Source organism: Callithrix jacchus, chromosome 9 (genome assembly GCF_049354715.1).
Source record: "Callithrix jacchus isolate 240 chromosome 9, calJac240_pri, whole genome shotgun sequence".
NCBI classification, from domain to species: Eukaryota; Metazoa; Chordata; class Mammalia; order Primates; family Cebidae; genus Callithrix; species Callithrix jacchus.
This window is the reverse complement of record NC_133510.1, coordinates 105,824,311-105,845,239: the sequence shown is the minus strand read 5'-3', so window position 1 is coordinate 105,845,239 and position 20,929 is coordinate 105,824,311. Positions and strand designations below refer to the sequence as shown.

General features: G+C 41.8%; 1 protein-coding gene across 16 annotated transcripts in view; it reads left to right on the top strand.

Moving 5' to 3' along the window:
• Nucleotides 1-20,612, top strand: part of PAH (phenylalanine hydroxylase) — a 132,653-nt gene extending 112,041 nt beyond the window's left edge. For 15 of the 16 annotated variants that reach the window (XM_002752912.7, XM_078337135.1, XM_078337138.1 and 12 more), the window contains 8 exons: nucleotides 2,138-2,334; nucleotides 4,500-4,635; nucleotides 5,707-5,776; nucleotides 9,792-9,848; nucleotides 12,350-12,445; nucleotides 12,999-13,132; nucleotides 16,560-16,675; nucleotides 18,721-20,612. In XM_002752912.7, coding sequence (XP_002752958.1) covers nucleotides 2,138-2,334; nucleotides 4,500-4,635; nucleotides 5,707-5,776; nucleotides 9,792-9,848; nucleotides 12,350-12,445; nucleotides 12,999-13,132; nucleotides 16,560-16,675; nucleotides 18,721-18,764 — 850 coding nt within the window. In that variant the 3' untranslated portion in view covers nucleotides 18,765-20,612. The remainder of the gene's footprint in view (nucleotides 1-2,137; nucleotides 2,335-4,499; nucleotides 4,636-5,706; nucleotides 5,777-9,791; nucleotides 9,849-12,349; nucleotides 12,446-12,998; nucleotides 13,133-16,559; nucleotides 16,676-18,720) is intronic. The other variant, XM_054238789.2, reaches the window with a different exon arrangement.
• The last annotated feature ends 317 nt before the right edge of the window (nucleotides 20,613-20,929 follow it).

Genomic DNA, 20,929 nt, shown 5'->3' with positions numbered 1-20,929 from the left:
GCTTATATTTTTCAGCTGCAAAACAACTCAAACATGAAGGTGAGCTTTACTGGATTCTATAAATAAAGAGTTTAAGGGGGGTAGTTTAAGCTCAGGCAGGTCCAGGATTCACTGTCTCATCTCTGCCTCTCTCTGACTCTAGTGTCTTTGCTTTGGCTTTGCTTTCAGACATTGGCCTCAGTTCTCTTGGAGAAGGAACCTACCACCTCTAGGCTGATACCCCAACTCAGTTAGAGGTCCTGTCTATTTCAAATAAAGTCAACCAAGTTCTGGCATTGAATTCACTGACTCTGATTAGGACACAGGCCCATCTCTTAGCCAGGCACAGTGCAGGGGAATGAGAGATTTCAACTGGCTTAGCGTGGTCACATGCCCACTTCTGAAGGTAAGGGTGGAGTCTCTCCTCACCCGAACCTCACAGACTGAGAGGGGAGAAAGGTGCTTTACTGATGAATGGGAAACAGATGTTAGTCCCTAGAAGAGCCAGTGTCAACCTGCAGAATATCTTGGTGCTCAGGATGTCACCATCTCTTGAAATTTGTTGCAGGAGTAACAGATGCCTTTCTTTTAAAATGAGAAGCAGTAGCAATGATAATGATCAATTATCCAATTGTTATGATTTGTCAGTATTAATACTAGGTACTTTGTACATAGTATTAGACTTAAATTTATCCATACCATACAAATAGTTACTTATTTTTAGCCAATGTATCAGCTGCTCAGATTGAGGCTCAGAGAGGTTTACTAAATTGCCTTAGCTCATATAGCTAGGGAATGGCAGGGCCAAGGACTGGACAGTCTCTATCTGTTTCTAAAGTCTGTTCGTCTGATGTATCAGTGTTTGGCCTTGATAATGGCACATTCTTGGACAATAACTACCTGATTTTTTTATTTTTTCACCATCATTGCTGGCTACCACAAGACCTTCTGAGCTTGTCTGGCTTAAAATGCTTTTTTCCTAATCCTTGTCACCCATCTGTAGATAATAACAAAGACTGTGATCTAATATGTTTGGATGAGGTACAACTCTGAAAGGGCAGGAAAGACCTAATCTGGAGCCAGTGATGATCCATAATTCTGAGATAAACAGTCTCACATTTTCCCAGACTCTGTGTTCCTGTTAGGGAAACAGACCTGCAGCCTTGGGAATAGTCACTGGTCTTTGAAGTCAGGCTTTGTTTGATTTTCATCTGTTTTTGCTGTTCAGAACACAGCTATTCCTAGGTGGTTTTCAAAGGGACTTTTTAAACTAATGACTTTTAAACTAAAATTTGCATCAGAGCCACCTAAGAAGCTTATAGAATCCAGATATGTGAGCCTTCTTTTCCCCAAGAGATTCGGGGTCTATGGGGCCTGGCATATGCACTTGAACAAGCTCAGTGTAGAGAAGATATACAGTATTTTATACCTTAGCATGGATTTATATATTTTTCTCTCCTTTGTTCCAATATTTATTTATAATCCTTAATCTAGAATTTATTTAGTTTTTTAATTGATAAAAATTATATATATTTATGGTGTACAACATGATGTTTTGATACATGTATATAATGTGGAATCTTAGCATGTATTTAAATACCTTTATAACTTCCCAGGAGCAGAAATATCAAACCCAGTAGGTGTGTGCCTACCAAACAAAGGTGATCTCAGACTTGGCTTTAGTTGACACCATGAAATATACTGCGTTTCTCTAATTGGACTTAGATGCCCTCGTTTAGAAAGGGAATGCATTCTCTAGCTGGCCCCCATTCTCCTTGTTGCCTCATCTCTGCAACTTTACAGCTTTGTGATACCTGCCTGGCCCCTGCAGGTAAGTGAATTTCTACCCTAGGTAAGCAATTAGAAAATTAGAAGAGCAAAAAAAAAAAAAACAAGTGATTTCTCCAAAGTGAGAGAAAATCCTCAATGCAGCTCGTATCGTTGCTTAACCAAATCACTCTTTCATGTGGGATCAAAACAATAATGTTTCCTGTATCAAGATGTGGAATTTTTCTCTTTCAAATAACGTATGAAATTTGCTGTAGCAAGTGATGGCAGCTCATAGGTTCTAGCCCCCGACTCCCTCTGCTAACGTAACCTGTGTTCTGCTGTGCCTCTCTGGCCTGCTTGAGACCCCTATTTTGTGTCTGTATTCTAGTGGGCAGCCCATCCCTCAAGTGGAATACACGGAGGAAGAAAAGAAAACATGGGGTACGGTGTTCAAGACTCTCAAGTCCTTGTATAAAACTCATGCTTGCTACGAGTACAATCATATTTTTCCACTTCTTGAAAAGTACTGTGGCTTCCACGAAGATAATATTCCGCAGCTGGAAGACGTTTCTCAATTCCTGCAGAGTAAGTCCACGTCAGGGTCAAAAGCTCTGCAGAAAATAGGGGAGGACCGAGGCAGAGGAGAAGGAAGGGAAAGATAAGTAGGTGGAAGCAAGTATAAACACACGTTTTTATAGATATGTGTGCAGGTTGATTCCTCCAGGAAAAACTTGATTTCACTGCCCTCTGCCTTCCCTCTAGCCCCTACTATGTTTATCTACTTTCATTCAGTCAAACACATGAGGCCATTAGTTTTGCTGTGTACCTGTCCCTGAAAAGTATTTTCTTTCACACTTAAAGCCCAAGGTGCTTTACTGGTTTTTTTGTTTGTTTGTTTTTTGCCCTGTAGCTCCTGCTGGGTTATGGGTTAGTAGTGTATGTTTGTGTAAAAAAGGGCTATTTTTGGGGGGGATGATGTCAAGAGCCCTGAGCTCTGAGTCTGTGCAACTGGTATGAATCCTGATTTTGAACTTCTCCAGCTGAGTAAACCTGCCTCAGTTTTATCAGCTGTCAAATGGACACTGTGTCAACTCTTTAGCTTTTCCCAAAGGGAAATTGTGAGAATGAAGTAAGATGCTGCATATGAGAAGATCCAGCACAGTGCTGCATATACAGCAGGTATTCAGTGAATTTGGACTGAACTGAAATTTGAGTAGCTCAATAGGTAAGTACATTAAGTCACAGGTCTCTGCACAGCATTTCCAGGGGAAATAGGTGTCGTTCTTTCTGCCAAGATGATGTTAATTTAGCAAAAACAGAACAATGAACTAACACATATTGAATACCTACTATGTGTCAACGTAGAATAAGAAAAAGTAGGGAGACAGACTACAGGTTAAAGTATTTCTATATATCAGAACTGTGCAGAAATGGGCCACACTGGAGGCAACGAGCCAGGGAAATTACTTGACAGGGAGGGAAATGGTAGCCAGGACAGATTTGGGGTGAGCTAGATGACCTTTGGGTCCCTTCCATTAGAGACTCTTTCCTTTGTAGATAAACAGTGGAGTAAGGGTCCAAGCAGTGTGTGCTTCAACTTGAAGGCACAGAGAACATGGGGGCAGGAGGCAGGGGGATCCCAAAGACTTCTTTAGCTAATTACTCCCATTGCCATGGCTAATAGTAAGAATAATAAAATAGTAACACTGGCAGTTGGGAAGCTACATAATAGTAATTAAGAGAACAGACTTTGAAGCTACACTGCCTATGGCTGTGACCTTGAATGAAAGCTTTAACCTATCTCTGTCTCAGCTTTCCCATCTGTAAAGTGGGCATAATAAGACTGTCTACTTCGTAGGGCTATTGTGGGGATTAGCAGCATATATAAAGTAGCTTAAAAGAATGTCTGAAATATGGTAGATAATATACAGTGCTAGCTATTATTACCATTATCACTGTCATTGTCCTTATCCTCCCAAGTTTGGAACAAAGTAGGAGACAGATACAGGAACCACAGAGATGGTGATCAGAGGTCAGTTTTCAAATGAAGCTATTTAGAGAATGTGATATAGACATGCGCACTAATGGACTTGCTAATATCTTACCCCTTGATTAGATAAACATCCCTGCCAATTCATGGAGCATAGTCCGTTGCATGGCCAAGAGCAGACTGGAATGAGGTCCTCTGTGAGCAATCAAGAAAGAGCAGCGCAGAAATAGTTACATTGATAATATTCATACTCTCTTCCCAAATGCTCCAGTCAGACAGGTCACTGCTACTCATGGGGTGGACTGTGTGAGGCTCAGTACAGAAGCTGAAAGCACTCCTTCCATACTCTTCCCTTCTGGGAAATGAGGTACCACTTTCCTCTTCACACTAGAAGCAAGAGAAGTAGGGAATAATTGCTCCACCCTAACAAATGGTCATGAAGGCTAAATGTATTGCATGTTTCCAGTGCACTAGGCTCTGTGTACTTTATATGCATCAGCTCTTTTATTCTTGGAACATCCCTAAGAAGTATCTATTCACATTATGCAAATGAGAAAACTGAGGCTCAGAAATATGAATTTACTTGATCCAGAACACCTAGCTAGAAAGCGGCGAGGCAGACATCTGAAGCCAAGTCTACCTACCAGCAAAGCCCATGTCCCTGGGCAGTTATGTGTACCAGTCCACTATCTGAAGGTCTTCTAGTGTCTCTGGCTCAGTGGTGATGAGGTTTGAGTTTTCTTTCTTCTTTGCATCCCAGCTTGCACTGGTTTCCGCCTCCGACCTGTGGCTGGCCTGCTTTCCTCTCGCGATTTCTTGGGTGGCCTGGCCTTCCGAGTCTTCCACTGCACGCAGTACATCAGACATGGATCCAAGCCTATGTACACCCCTGAACCGTGAGTACTATCCTCCAGCTACCAGTTGCCAGGCACAACGGGTTCCATCCTTTCCTACTGCAAGAATGAGGTTTGGGTTCATTGCTGGCTGGTCCACAGGACTAGTTGTCTAGATTGTTTGCTGGTAATACTAAGAGAAAAACTCATCTATTCTGGAGATTTTCTCCACCCGAGTAGATAGACCAGACGGATTGGAGATTTGGGCATCCTGTGATGCAATGATTCAGGACTCCCTTGGCAATGAGAATGAGAGATCCCAATCAAGTTCCAAAATCAAAGCTACAAAGTTGCAGATGAGAACAGGAACAAGTAGAAGCCAAGCTGTCTCAGTTACCTCCTAAGTATACATCTACATTACTCGTATCTTCCTTTGCCTACCCAATACAAACTGTGTATTGGGTAGAGGTACAGAACGGAAGCCACTGTGCTTCTTACTTGGGTGTTTAGTTATCCCCTTAGTCTGATAAAACTTATGCAACTTATAAAAAAAAAATCAGTGGAACATTCAAATTAGTTTTCCTTGCCCACAAAGTTCATTTCTACAAATCCAAGAAGACCTATTCCAAATGGACATAGCACAGAAAATGTTAAATAAATGTAGCTTTTCTTCCCTCGCTGCTGTCTCCCTCCAGACTAAGAGAAGAGCAGCATTGTTTTTGTTTCAGTTCCCACTGGAATAGCTGAGCATATGTATCTGCCCAGGCAAGTCAACACCAGGGAGAGGACAGGATGAGAAGCGTTCATGACTCATAGCTCACTTAGGTACATGGGGCCATGTGCACAAGGACATTAGCTCTTCTGCCCTGCACCCCACTGGGCATACTCCTAAGACCCTTGGCTGCTGTGCCCTGCAATGTACCTGTCTCTTACTTTTCCTTTCTTTTATTCCTTTTATCTTGTACCTTGCCATTTCTGATCCCAACCTTTGCATAGCACTTATTCCTGGAAGAGAGATCATAAGCCTAAAAAAGCTTTTTCCTTTCTTTCTGTCCATTCCTCATGTAGAAAGACTGAGTCTGTCTTAGTTTAACCTTCCTCCCCTCCAAGCTCTCTGTGCTTTCTGTCTTTCAGTGACATCTGCCATGAGCTGTTGGGACATGTGCCCTTGTTTTCAGATCGCAGCTTTGCCCAGTTTTCCCAGGTAAGGAATGGATTTTTTTAGCCTTCTAGTTATAGGGCTGTGATCTGAATTTCTCAAATGAGTTGAGCCCAGGGAGGGGCCCTCATGCCCTCTGCAAGAGAGGAAACCAGGATCCCCCCTGAAATGGATGTGTGGTTAGGGAAGTTAAGTACGCATTCCGGATGTTAAGCATGGGGTTGGTGAATCACTCGTCTTCTGAATCATATGTGTGTTCCTCAATGTGTTTAATCTCAGTTTTCCTGCTAGGTGTGGTTTAAGAGCATTTCATCCAGGAAAGCCCCCCGATTCCCCTGCAGGAATTACCTCACTTTCTTCCAGTCTTTTAGTGTGTTGCCCTCTTTTTCTCAGGGCCATTGCAACTTTCTACCTTGTAAGGCAGTTATTTGTGTATATGCTTGAATTAAGTGAGATGACATTTGCCAAGAATCCAGTGCCGATATCCTGACTTACAGTTGACAGAGAAAAAAATAATGAGCTGCATGTTTTATCACCATCATCAAAGCTGTAGCCTAGAATTTCATTCATCTTTCACGGTTAACAAACTCTCAAAGCATTTTTTAAGGCAGTGTCTCACTCTGTCACTCAGGCTGGAGTGCAGTGGTATAATCATGGCTCACTGCAGCCTCAGCTTTCTGGGCTCAAGCAATCCTCCTACTTCAGCCTCCTGAGTTCCTGAGTGGCTGGGACCACAAGCACATCCTTTCATGTCTGGCCAAATTTTTTAATTTTTGTAGAGATAGAGGATCACTATGTTACCTAGGCTAACCTCAAACTCTTGGCCTCAGTCTTCCTGCCTCAGCCTCCCACATGCTAAGATTACAGGAATAAGCCACCCCACCTGGCCAAAAAGGAGAAAGTTTTGGGATGAGCAAAATAATTCTACTAATTATCTCTAGGCACTGAGAGGCAGCCTAAAACCATGGTTGGGTAGCTGGGATCATGAGAAGGCTGAATGTGGTTCTGATGTACCGAGACTCCAACCCTGACACTAACCAGCTGTGTGACCTGGGTTACATTGTCAGCCACCCTATGACTCAGTTTTAATAAATGTGGATCAGTCCAAAGCTCTCTCCACCAGTCATCTTCCTCACAAGGAACCATGAGGATCAAATGGAATGACCTATGAGCAAATGTTGAGCCAAGTATTGGGATTTCAGAATAATGGGATTGTGTGTGAATTTGATGGGCATTTTCCCTCAGCTGGGAGAAATAAACATTCCCACTGTCAAGTAAAGAAGCTACCACTTAATATTTTAAACAAACAAACAAAAAAGCTATATTTATTGCTTGCTAAGTGAGGGAGAACTGTACTTGCAAGATGCAACCTCTATAAACAAAGGGCAAGGTTACATTTATGTGAGGTTTGGGGAATTTTGGAGTTCAAAGATTGCTTTAATTTTGGAAGTGTTTAGGGATTAGTTGAACTTTAACTGTAGAAACATCACTAATGACGTTCAGAAGTGTGATTACTGCTGCCAAGATATCTTTGATTGATTGGGACAGTTTTAAAATCTAGATTTGTTACTGTGGCCAAAGAACAAACAGGCTTTTCCTTGAAGAATAGGAACCTTTTATTCTTACCGCTAGAAGCTAGTTTACCAAGTCAGGGGCTGAGTGGCAGTCCTCCTTAAGCCACTTCCACTTTGGGGAACTCCACAGAAGAGTGGACAGTTCCTCAAGTCAACAAACAGGAGTGCTGGGGCATCAGTGCCACATGTTACAACGTCAGTCTGGACAGTCCCAAGGCAGGGAGTCATTTGGAAAGTTTCCTGAGAACATTCCTTTTTGACCCCAGGCAGGACTTGCTTCCCACTACAGTACAGAATGGAGTGGGGATGGATCATAGGGCATATTGGGGCCCCTTTTTGGAGGCAAGCTCTAGACTCACAAAGAACAATGACTAAGAGAACAAGGTGCCATTTTGGTCTTGGATTTATCAGTGGCTTCTAGTTGAATTGAGACTGTGGTAGGTCTGGGTGGGTGGATGGAATGGAGATGGGTGAGGGTCAGGACAGCAGATCTAGGCTAAGAATTTGAATTTGGTTCCCTCTAAATCAGAAAGCATTTTGTAAGCATAATCTGAACCAGGCTCTGGCTTGACCCAGACCATGTAGCTTCTTGCTTCAAAGTGGGTCTAATCATAGCCTTTATCTCCGTCTACACCCACTCCTCTGGTGATCTCACTCAATTTCTTGGCTTTAAATACCATCTCTACTCTGATGATGGATACATTTATATCTCCAGTCTAGACTTATATCCTAAAATTCAGACTTACATATTGAATTGCCTAGTCAACATCTTCCCTTGGATGTCTCTAAGACTTGTCTATCATCCTGTGCAAAACTGAGTTCTGGATCTTCCTGCTCAAACCTTCTCCAGCACAGCTTTTTTCTATATCAGTTCATAGACACTCCTCCCTTCCAGGTGATCAAACTATAAGCACTTTAGGACATTATCAACTCCTTTCTCTCTTAACCCCACAACCAATATTTCAGACAATCCTGTGTGTACTACCTTCAAAATATGTGTAGCATCTGACCAAAATATGTGTACAATCTGATGCTTTTGATTATGTCCACTGCTACAAACTTGGTCTCAGCTGCGATCATTTCTCATCCTGGTAACTGCAGTAGCCTCCTCACTGGCCCCCATTAGTGGTCTTTACTCTGCCCAGCCCCGCTCACCCCTAATCTCTGAGTGTCCTTTCTACCCTCCACCTCTCCAGTCTCCTGGTGTCCTATCTACCCTCAACCCCTTCAGTCTCCTGATGTCCTACTCTACCCTCCACCCCTACAGTCTCTTGGTGTCCTGCCTGTACCCTCAACTCCTACTGTCTATTCTCAGACAGCAGCCAGAAGGAATGCTTGATAACACAAGTTAGATCATGACCATCTATCTGCTCGTATCCCTGCAGTGGCTCCTGTTTCATTGAGAAGAAAAGCCCAAGCCCTAAAACACCCAAAAATACTCTACATGATCTGGCTCTGGATCCCTCTTTGATATCACCTACCACTGCCCCCTCACTAATTCTGCTTTAGCCACATTGGTCCCTCCCTGTTTCTTGACTCAGACAACACTTCCTTTTCTTGGGAAAGAAATGCAAGATTTTGCACTGGCTATATGCTTGGCCTACAGTGTGCTTCCCTCAGATGTCAGTAAAACCAACAACCCCACTTCCTTCAAGTCTTTGCTCAAATATCACCTTCTCAATGATGCTTACCCTGGAACCCTATTTAAAATTGAAGACTCCCCTTGATCCCCTGGAGCTCTTAATCCCTCTTGTTCCTTTCTCATTTTGTTTCTTCTTTCCAAAGAACTCATATTATTCTAACATAGTTATGTGTGTGTTTATTATTTATCATCTGTCTCCACTAAAATCCACAAGATGTCTTTACTGATTTTGTACACTCTGGCACATCGAATGAACTTAAATATTTCTAGAATGAATGATTGTGTATAGTAGGAAAGACACATGCACACAAGACAGGCTTGAGTAAGTGCTGTAAAAGAGACAAAGAGACCAGTAGAGGACTTCTGCAATAGAAGCTGTGGTGCGAATTAATCTATGACATGTTAGACTCTCCAGCTATATATATGCCTGGACGGATGTCACCACTTATCTGCAGTTCTCCTGTGATGTTTCCAGGGTATGTGGTTAAGACTCATTTAACACTCCAGGAATGTTCTGCTGGTGAATAATTACTGAGCTGGAGTCCAGAAGAAGCTTTAGATAATAACGAACTCTGTGACCATAAGCAAGTCACTTACCTTCTCTGTGCCTCCATTTCCTTGTTTATAAAGTGAAAACAAAGGACCAACTGCCCTAGAAATCTGTGATTCTATAACATATGGCCAGGAAAGGCTTGACAGCACACTCAGGGTCCATGTGGGCCCTTCTGAAGGCATCTGGCCATCCATCACCTTTTCATGGCAAGTACCAGGTTGGTTCTGTGAGTTAAGGTTAAAGACGGCCAGACACCCACTGATCCAGTGACTCTGTTTCCCCCAATTACAGGAAATTGGCCTTGCCTCTCTGGGTGCACCAGATGAGTACATTGAAAAACTTGCCACAGTAAGTTCCTTCTCTCCCTGGGTGGATAATGGGAGTGCTATGGGCTATGGCCCTCAGGTCTTTGTACATTTGCTACTCCCCTGGAAGCCAGGTTATTTGGTGGGAAAAAATCAGAATGTAATGGGTAGCATTTGCACAAGTAAAACTTCATATTTTGATTGATTTCTCCTTAATGATTTGATTTTGAAATCAGCTACCCACAGACGTTTACATTCTACATTTTAAGCAGTATCTTGAACCCACCAACAGGCTATAATAGTAGCCCTTGGAAACCCTTGGCATAAAGTGTGTATATTGAAGTAATCTGGATCCAGAGCTTTGAAGAGGGAATATTTACATCTCTACCTTCACACCAGAGCATATATTAGGATCGTTCCTTTCTCAGACACAAGGGAGTAATGGGCTTTCCCCTTCTTGCTGAACACTTTCCTCTCCCGATTATATCTGATGACATTTGTCCATTGGGACTATAGAAGCAGCAACTCTGCATAGCAGGTGATTTCCTCCCTTCATACTCCTTTCTAATTTTAATACATCCCACCCCAGCCATTAGCCACATTGCCTGTCCTGGAAGTTGAAAAATAAAAATGTGTAAATCAATTATGGAATGCCAATGACTGCAAATCTATTATTAAGATATATCTGTTTAGCAGCTTATGAACTCATTCCATCAGAAAGGCTAAAACTCCCAGGAGGTTGTTTTCTCACTGACCAGCTGCTACTAGACCTTGGACAAGTGGCTTTTTCTTCCTCATCTCTAAAACTGGGATGCAATAACTCATATCGTGCCCATCTCAAAATCAACTAAAAATTTAACTATTTAGTTAAATTTAACTATTTAAATTTTTGTGAACATGGGTTTTTAAATGCTGGAGGCTACAGAGATACAAGGAGTGGCTATCAAAGAAGCTACAGAGCTGAGTAGAATTTCTCACTTCTGCAAAGAAAATAAACTTGGAATTCAGAGCATCACACTGCCTGCCATAACAATATTAAAATGACTTATCACCATTCATCTTCTCCAAAAAAATATTATTGATTGGTTGGGGAAGAGTTATGGATTCTTGCTGCCCTAAATTTGCTGTGTAACTACATGCATATTGCCTTACCTTCTTGGGCTCAAGACTCCTCGCCTGTATGTGAGGAGGTCAGACTGACTAAGCTCTGACAGCCTTCCCAAGTTTAACATTCTCCAGTCCAATAAACAGATGTAACTAATAATCTACCCCTAATTCACCAAAACTGTGACTGTCTCCAGCAACTAACTGAGTTCTGGGTTACCCTTAGCTCCAGAACCCCCATATTCTTTTATTCAGGGCAGGTGTCTAGGACATATTGGTCTGAGAGCTATTGAAAGAGACAGATTTGGTTATTTAGGAAAATAAATGCAGAAGCTGACTTCAGAAACACCCCCCAAGTTTTAGCACCTCACAGACACACCCCAAAAATAATGCTTTACTAGCTATCCAAGTATCCCTTCATCCAGTCAAGGTGACACATAATGGATGACGGGATATTCCCCTCATTGATTCTATCACTACCCAATCTTCTACCTCCCACTGTTGTGTCTGATGAACTCTACCAGCTTCAGAGCATCTGAGATGCATCTCACTCTGGCTGACACCACAGAGGAAAAAAAAAGAGAGATGGAGGAGTTCCTGTCATAAGGGTAAAAATTGTTGGGGAATCTCCTTTGGAGGCTTCTTAGTATCCCCTGATATTTTCCATCATGCTTTACATTCAGCCAACACTTGATTCAACAGGTGACTGGATAGAGTGAAACACAGGACACAAAGAAGTGATCACAGGTCATGCTGGTTCAGAGAACAGACTTTCACAGACTCCTACCTGGACAATCCTGTCCATGGCACTGGGGCAGTCGCTGCTTTCTCCTTCTTTGGGGTGTGTACTAGTCAAGGATCTCCAGAGAGAAAGAACCAGCGAGATACATAGAGTTAGAGAAAGAGACAGGACTGAGAGGGGACTTATTAGAGTTATGGAGGCTGAGAAGTCCCACAATATGCTGTCTGCAAGCTGGTGAACCTGAAAAGTCAATGGCTTAGATTAGTCAAAGTTCAAAAGCCTCAGAACCATGGAAGTTGATGATATAACTCTCAGTCTGAGACCAAAGGCCTGAGAATCCCTGGGCGGTGGTAGGATGTGAGTCCCAGAGTCCAAAGGACAGACAGCCTGGACTTCTGATGTCCAAGGGCAGGAAAACAGGGTGTCCTGACTCCAGGAGAGATAGAATACAAATCTGGCTTTCCTCTGCCTTTCTGTTTGACCTGGGATTCCAGCCAATTGGGTGGTGCCCACCCACACTGAGGGGAGGTCTTCCCCCCTGAGTGCACTGACTCATAAGCCAATTCCCTCCAGAAACACCCTCACAGACACACGCCAAAAATGCTTTATTAGCTATCCAAGTATCCCTTCATCCAGTCAAGGTGACACATAAGATTAACCATCACAGAGTGTGCTCTCAGCTTGACTTTCCATTCCAGATTTACTGGTTTACTGTGGAGTTTGGGCTCTGCAAACAAGGAGATGCCATAAAGGCATATGGAGCTGGGCTCCTGTCTTCCTTTGGTGAATTACAGGTACGACCTTAACAGGAACCAAGGATGGATTTAAAAGTGGTGGGTACAGAACACCATTATTGTGCTTTTGGTATTGTTGAAACCCTATATGTATCCATTTTGAGATGCAGCCTAGGAACTCATTCTCCAGTGACTGGTACCTCAGCAGCAATGATTTGATTATGGTTGCGAGGGTTACTGATAGAAATGGAATTGCAAGTACACATATCTCTGGGGAGAAGGGACCTACTTATTCCAAAGCTGAACTATGCATGCAGCCTTGTGAGTATGCAAACACATGCCAGAAAGTGTGGTTGGCTCCCACATTATCTAGTGACCACCTTACTTGAAAGTAATTGGAATTAATTACTACTTTCTCCCTCAGCTGCACGTTTTAGATGAGCTATGAAGGGTAGAACCTAGTATATGCAAAGTCATTTGGCTCACTGCATTTGGGCCACGATGTAGAAGGAACTGGGGTGAGATGAGAGAAGGTGCACAAATGGCTTATGGGATGCAGCAGGGAACACTGATCCTGATTTAACAGTGATAACTTTTCACTTGGTGCCTACAGTACTGCTTATCAGACAAGCCAACGGTCCTTCCCCTGGAGCTGGAGAAGACAGCCATCCAAAAGTACACTGTCACAGAGTTCCAGCCCCTGTATTACGTGGCAGAGAGTTTTAATGATGCCAAGGAGAAAGTAAGGTGAGGTGGTGACAAAGGTGAGCCACTAGCTCTGGGGGCCTCCTGACTGGTGCCACTCATCTGCGGGTGGTTGGCCGGCAGAGTGGACTCGAATGCCCACAGCAACTTTGTAACACAGGCAGTTTCTCTCCCATGTTCTCCACCCTCCTTCTCTTCTGCTCTCTGTTGGAAAGTTGGGCATGCTGACCTTTGCACACATCCCTGCCACCTGGTCCCTGTTGAACACAACCACCAAGTCCAGATACTGAATCCTCCTGCATGCAGAGTGGCCACAGAAGTCTCCCCACGAAATCAAAGAAGTCTTATAACCTAGGAGGTCCTTTCTTCACTTTCTCCTCCCAAACACCTACAAAACATGCTTGAGGAATCTTTGTACATGCTTTGTATCTTCACTCAAGTTTAATCTCTATATGTCTTTCTCTAATCAACTTCTTTCTACCCATCCCTGCCACCGGTGCTTCTGAAATACTTATTAACCTGTAACGTATTACATAAGGTAAGCTCCATGAGGGTAGAAATTTTGTTCTATCTTCTGCTGTTCCTCCAGCCCCCAGAACAATACCTAACACAGAGTAAGCACTCAGTAAATAATTGGTGAAGGTATTAATCTCAGAGGCAGTTCAGCAAGAGGCAGATGGAGTGGTACTGGGACTCTGAGACTACTGGCCCTCTGAGTACATAGCTCCTGGACCCAAGTAGGAGATAGACTGAACAGAGGGTCCCCCTGGACATGGATATTCTAATACTCACTGTATGTTACCACTTAAAAAAATATTATCAGTGATGGATGATAGGCATGGGACATACAGGCCTTTGAGAGCCTATGAAGCTGGGTATGTTGGCTTTCAACCCTATCCGTGGTGTCTGAGAGGTGAGAGGAATGGAGGGGAGTGGTGATAGAATGAATGACTTCTCAAAGAAATTCACACTTTTGAAAAAGGACATGAGGGAGAAACTCATGACACAAATAAACACACATCTTAGTCCTTCCTTTCAAATCCAAATTCCATCCTCCCCAGGACCCTCACAAAAAAAGGTAAAAATTATCCTTTCCACACAACTCATTCATTTACCTTACATTTGCAAGGCAAGATTGTGGGACAAGACAGGTCCAGCTAACATTTGTTTGAGAACCCTTTGAAATAAAGATACCTCAAAGACTAAGTTTATTTCTTTTAAAATAGATATTCTTTAATTTATGTCTACTTCTGTATTTAGATAATAATGGTAAAATGCTGGTCCACAAATCCACTTGGTTTGGCCTAAAACGACTTTATTTCTCCAGCTCTGTCCAGAGCTCTCAAATCCTTCCTGCTCTGCTTTTTTAGTTCTCTCCCAAACTGGGAGCCTAGTCTCCTTCCAGCACCATCCCCGCCTCCTTCCCCGACAAAGATCCAAAGTTTGGACCCAGGCACTGGGGCTTAGAGGCAGTGCTGATGAGCACCCTGTCATATCCAGATCACATTTGGATGGGCCTGGAGACAACTCTCTAACCAGCAAGTGGTCAGTCCTAGAGAAGCAGGGAAGAGCTTAGGACATAGGCCTGTGAGAACTGAGGCCTCAAGTGAAACAACCATGAAAATTCCATTCTGCTGATAAGTGGCTCACAGAGTCAAAGAGAACGCTAAAGAACAGGGTTCAGGGTGGGGCGCAGTGGCTCATGCCTGTAATCCCAGAACTTTGGGAAGCCGAGGCAGGTGGATCATGAGGTCAGGAGATCAAGACTATCCTGGCCAACATGGTGAAACCCCATCTCTACTAAAAATATAAAAAATTAGCTGGGTGTGGTGGCACATGCCTGTAGTCCCAGATACTTGGGAGGCTGAAGAAGGAGAATTGCTTGAACCCAGGAGGTGAAGATTGCAGTGAGCCGAGATCGCGCCACTGCACTACAGCCTGGGTGATGGTGTGAGACTCCGTCTCAAAAAAAAAAAAAAAAAAAAAAGAGGGTTCAAAACAAGAAAGGAATCTGTGCATCCCTTTGGATTCCCTCAAAGCACCCCAGCCAAGAGAAACCAATTCTCACCACGTGGAGTTTCAAGATTCAAGTTGTAGGCAGAGATCTAATTGGCTGAGCATGGTTCACATGCTACCTCCTGGCCAGAGGAGAGCTGGCACTGAATACTGACTCTGGACTGAGACACAGCTAGTAGGGTAGGGGTAAATAACCCAAAGGAAAAATGAGCTGCTTTATAGGAAGAAGGAGGAAGAGGTACAGAGTAAGCAAAATCACAAATGTGTAACATGTGGCTCATGCCACAAGCTGGGCTGAGACAGCTCTCTTCAGAGAATAAGAGGTGGAAATATGTACTTGACCATTTGTTCTTCATGAAAGGTAGCAACACTCATGGGGCACATGCTTGATACTATAACAGTACTTGCTATAACCTCATGGGAAAGGTACTTCTATTGCTCCAATTTTACAGAGGAAATTGGGGTACAGAAGAGTGGTGCCCTGTGCCCATGGTCACAAGGACTGTGATAGGCAGAGGCAGGGTTTCAGCCCAGACAGCTTGCACTTGGAACTTGGGGAGCCACTCTTGCCAAGCTTGGAGATTCATAACTATTTTTTTTTACAGTACAGCAGCTTATACATTCACCAGAGGACAACTTAGAAATTTGTGATTACCTTAGAATATCTTATTAATGGTATTGCATGATGTCCCTCAGAGGCCCTCATGGTGGATTTCTCCCAGATTCAGGAGTAAGGCATTGGGAAGGCAAGAAAGCAAAGGGCCCAGGCCAGAGTCTGACTGCCTGCATTCCTTCCCAGTTGTGCAATTTTCTTACTGTACAGTCTTAGTAGTCACATAGCCTTCCTGAGCCTCAGTTTCCTCATCCACAAAATGGGCATAGTAATGGTGCCTTTCTCCCAACATTTTTGTGAAGGTTAAATAAGGAAAGCTATTTGTAAAGAGCATATGGCAGTTAGAACTTAACAAAGATCTTGCAACCTAGAAGGTATTTCATCCATGTTAAATTTCATTATTAATACAGTGCTTTCTTCACCTCTTTAGAGCTATTTCCCTCTGCATTGATTGTCAAGCATTTCAGAGCTTTTTTCCCTCTATATAGCATTCTTTAGCTAGAGTTTACTCACTATTGATTTAATTTAATGATAGGAGTTTGTGGCTTTATTGTCTTCAGTGCTTTCATTATAAGCTATTTCTGTCTTCTTAGAGATAGGTGACTAAATAAATATGTGTATATGTGTGTTTGTACACACATACACACACACACACACACACACGCTTCCCAAGAAGACTCACAAAAATTCCACCCCCCTTCTCAGCCCTGGCCTTTGAAGCCCATGTTCTAGGGAGGTGTCCACATTCCTAAAAGAGAAGTAAAATGCCACTGAGAACGCATGCATCATTACCTTTCTCCAAATGGTGTCCTTCATTCAAGTCTGTGGTTTTGGTTTTAGGAACTTTGCTGCCACAATCCCTCGGCCCTTCTCAGTTCACTATGACCCATACACCCAAAGGATTGAGGTCTTGGACAATACCCAGCAGCTTAAGATTTTGGCTGATTCCATTAACAGTAAGTAATTTATACCTTATGATGCCACTCTGTTTCTCAGTGAAAGAAGACCGTTTCCCTACCATCGCCATAGGAACAAAAAGAAATATATTGAAATATTTAAGGAGAAAAGCATCTCCATGTAAGCCATGAGTTTATTGATGGAGAAGAACTTGGCAAAAAGATCAGAAGTACCTTCGTGTCCTTTTTCCTTTGACCTTCCTAGATTCCACTCCGTCTCCCACCATCATTCCACCTTTCCACACTTGGCCTGTCACTGCCATGTTCCTTTTTCTCCTTAACCTCTCCATCTCTTCTACCAAAAGTGTCCAGTTGGTATCACTCTGCCTGGCTCTATCCACTTCATAAGCTGTCCAGTGGCTCATGTGTTGGCCTTCCACTCTTCCTTCTTAATGAGAATATTATAATAGTTGCTTTTAAGAACATCACAGGGTTACCTCATTCATCACCCGATTATCTCATCTTCCAGCAACACTGATCAATTTTTAGTTCTCATGCTGGCTCCTAACCCTTGCCCATGCAATTCTTTATGTATAAAATATTCTCCTTTCCACTTTCATTTACTTGGGCATGCATCCAACTCCAGTTCACTTTTGACATCTTGCATAGATATCTCTTTGTGTAGGAACACTGGTTTGTATGTCCTTCCTGTGTCTCTGCATTCCTACAGACCTCTCTCTCGGATGACTTATCACTATATTGTTTTATAATCATTTTCTTGTCTCTCTCTCCAACTAGACCTGAGCAGAGAGCCATGTCAGATTCACTGCACCTACCCCTATCCCCAGAACCTGGCCCTATTTCTAAAAATTATATCAGGTACCTAAGAGCTATTGAAAGAATGGATGAAACTACCAAAGGAAGGAACCTAAAGAGAGAAATTCTAGGACAGATCAGGGTGGAGCATTTCCTTTTTTATGTAATGTCAATGAAGGCCAAAAGGGCAGATGAGCTTGAAGAGTTTCTCCAGTACTCCTTTTGCATTGTCTAGGGCCACTTCTAATGCAGAGGGCCAAAACTAGCCATTACCATCATCGTCCATTAGATGTGGCCACCTGTGATCTGCTATTTTGAAAAGCCCTAGGCTGACTCATCCCCACAGATGCTATCCTGGATGCTCAGCTGGAGTAGGTTTGCTCATTAAGGAAGCAAGCTGACGGCTCTAGAAGCTAGAATATAAGACCGAGAGAGAAGGCCATACATGTTTTTGCTCTTCCTCATTTGCCCTGAAAAGGCAAAATTAACTCCACAGGCTATAATTTATAAAGGCATTTTTAAACTCACAGAAAAACAAATTTAGAAAATGAAGGGTCCTTAGAGCCATGTGACCTTATATGAGTCCTCACCACCTCTCTGTACTTCTGTTCCCTCAAGCTCTAGGAGGGAGCGAGGCTTGTCTGCATCCAAGGCTCCTTCCAGTTCCATGAAGAGCCACACTATATCTTATCCATATCTGCCTCACATCCTCTTGGTATGTGAGAACATGACATAAATGGAAGGCTGCATCACACCTTCATCCAGTGATCTAGCCATATAGACTGAGTTATCTGCTTAGACCATGGATTCTTAAATTTGAATGTGCATAAGAATTAAATGAAGAGCTAGCTGAAAATTAATAGCCAAGGCTAACTTTACCAAATTTGTGATAACTCCTGGGAGTTTATAGAGACCTCAGGTGATTCTGACACTAGAGTTTTGTGTGAACCATACTTTTAGCTTCAATGATTTCACTTCTTGAAGTATCCATAGATGGTAATGTAAAAGAGAAACACAACAGCTAATGATTTGCCTGGAGAGAGAACTGTTAAGTCCTTCCCTGGGAAATGACCTATGGAAAAGGGATGCTGATTACATTAACAGCTCTGGCACTTTCTGAAACATACAAGTATTTATACCATAATGAAGCTGTAAACTCCTTGAAAGTTAGGGTGGTATCCGGCTTATCCAGGAAGCCCACTTATCCCCTGGTGCTTTGCACTGTGGACACTTGCAGAGTGTTTGTTTGTTATATGAGTGGCCCATTTTGATGGTGTTTTTCTTTGTAGGTGAAATTGGAATCCTTTGCAGTGCCCTCCAGAAAATAAAGTAAAGCCACGGACAGAATCTATTGATGGAGATACAACTACTTCTTTTACCAGAAAAAAGTCTGAAAAGCAAACCTTAATTTGAAATGACAGACTTAAACTCTTTTTACAACAAGATGGAGAAAGAACAAATACGTCAAAATAATCTGAAATGACAGGATATGAATACATACTCAAAAGCATAATGGTAAATCCTGTGGGGTCATCTTTGATTTAGAGATGATAATCCCATATTCTCAATTGAGTTAAATCAGTAATCTGTGGTATTTCATCCGGGTTAATTAAAATTTGGGACCTGCTTCATTCAAGCTTCATATATGCTTTGTAGAGAGTTCGTAAAGAATTATATAAGGCTAAATGTAAATCCAAAGAATGTCATTATAATTGAATTATTGGGCTTAATATAAATTGTAACCTATGAAGTTTATTTTCTATTTGAGTTAACTGTGATTTCAATCACTGCTTTGTTATTGCACCTAAGTAAATTTTCTATAATTCAGAAGCCTGTTAAAATAGTTGCAAACATTGACCTTCTTTAGTATTATATTAATATAAAAACATTTTTGTATGTTTTATTGTAATCATAAATACAGTGTATAAGGTAATAGAATTCCCCCCCCCCAATCCCTACAACTTCCAGTATCATTTTTCAATTAATTAATTATCTAGTCTGTTTTGGGAGACATTTTGAAGACATTTATGATGCAGCAGATGTTGACTAAAGGCTTGGTTGGTAGATATTCAGAAAATGTTCATTGAATAAATAAGTGAATACATTATTGAAAAGCAAATCTGTAAATGTGAAAATTTTATTTTTATTAGAAATAAAACATTAATAGTTTACACAATTTTACAGTTTCAGATATTTCCTGGAATGAAATAATCCTCTCACTGCCTTACAAATACATTAGCCAGATAATTTTTTAACGTGAGAAAATGGCCAGAGGCTCATATTTCCAACCCTTTGCAGGAGCTCCTTGTGACACTCACAGTCATGCCTGGACAGTCAACAGACCTTGACTTTTGTTGATTGTGTGCTTGACATGAACACATGAATATCTGAGAAGCAGTGGGGAGAAAAACAATGTCTTTAAAGCTATGATTTGAAATTCTCACACTACTTCCCATTTTATTTTGAAAACAGTTAAGTCTTAAAGAATTTGTATAGTGTTCTTCGAGTGTAGTTCTCAGATCAGGTGTAGTATCATCAACAGTAAATTCTGGGTAACTTCCCAGCTCCACCCAATGTGAATATCTGAAGATAAGGCCCAGGGACCTGTATTTTTAAGTACCCCAAAATTATTATTTTTATTATTCATAGCCAAACTCTACCGGGTCCATTCAGTTTGAGAAAACCTGACTTGTGGTGGTCAGACTGCCACTTGCCAATGATGTCAATGTGAATAAGCCACTTCCCTTCGTTAGACCTCAGTGTCACTCTAACAATATGGGAGTTCAACTTTGTAAACCAAGGTCCATTGCAGCCTTGAAATATGATTCAACTGCTCATTTGTGTCTTTAAATAGCTATACCTGATCCACTAATGAGGCGTCACAATACCTGTTTACATAAGCCAGCTGGGAGGAAAGAGGAATTTACTGAATGTGTCTCAAGTTTCATTGTTTTGAAGTTGGAATTTTATGCCTATATCTATGTTTATGCCTTTGTAGAACCCAGTGATTTTTAAATTGAAAATGGACTTTTTTCTCTGGTGCTATTCTAAACACCAAACAATCCCTGCAAAGGGATTATTCTGATGTTTCTTCATTTCACATTAAAAGTTAATTATTGACTCTGGAACTTAAATATTACAGAATATCTTTGACAATAAAAGATGTTTTAATGAACTTGAAGTTAAGGTTTTGGTTGAGTTATCATTTTCACAGGAAATTACACTCTGAATGAAAGATATTATTTTTTATCTTTGGTAATGTGCTACTTGGTTCTTAGCTCATTTTTATCCAGATATGAAAGCCTGGTCTATAGCAATGGGATTTAATAAATTTCCAATATGTAAGTGTTTTTGTTTAATTTTTAGTAAATGAACAATATTTTAGAAACAGTACCAGTTTTTACAGACAGATGATCTTGCTGAGTACAATCAAAAGAAATATGCAAAAATTTCCCAGTGTGTGGCATCGATGTTTCATAAGTTTCTGAAAGCAGGAAT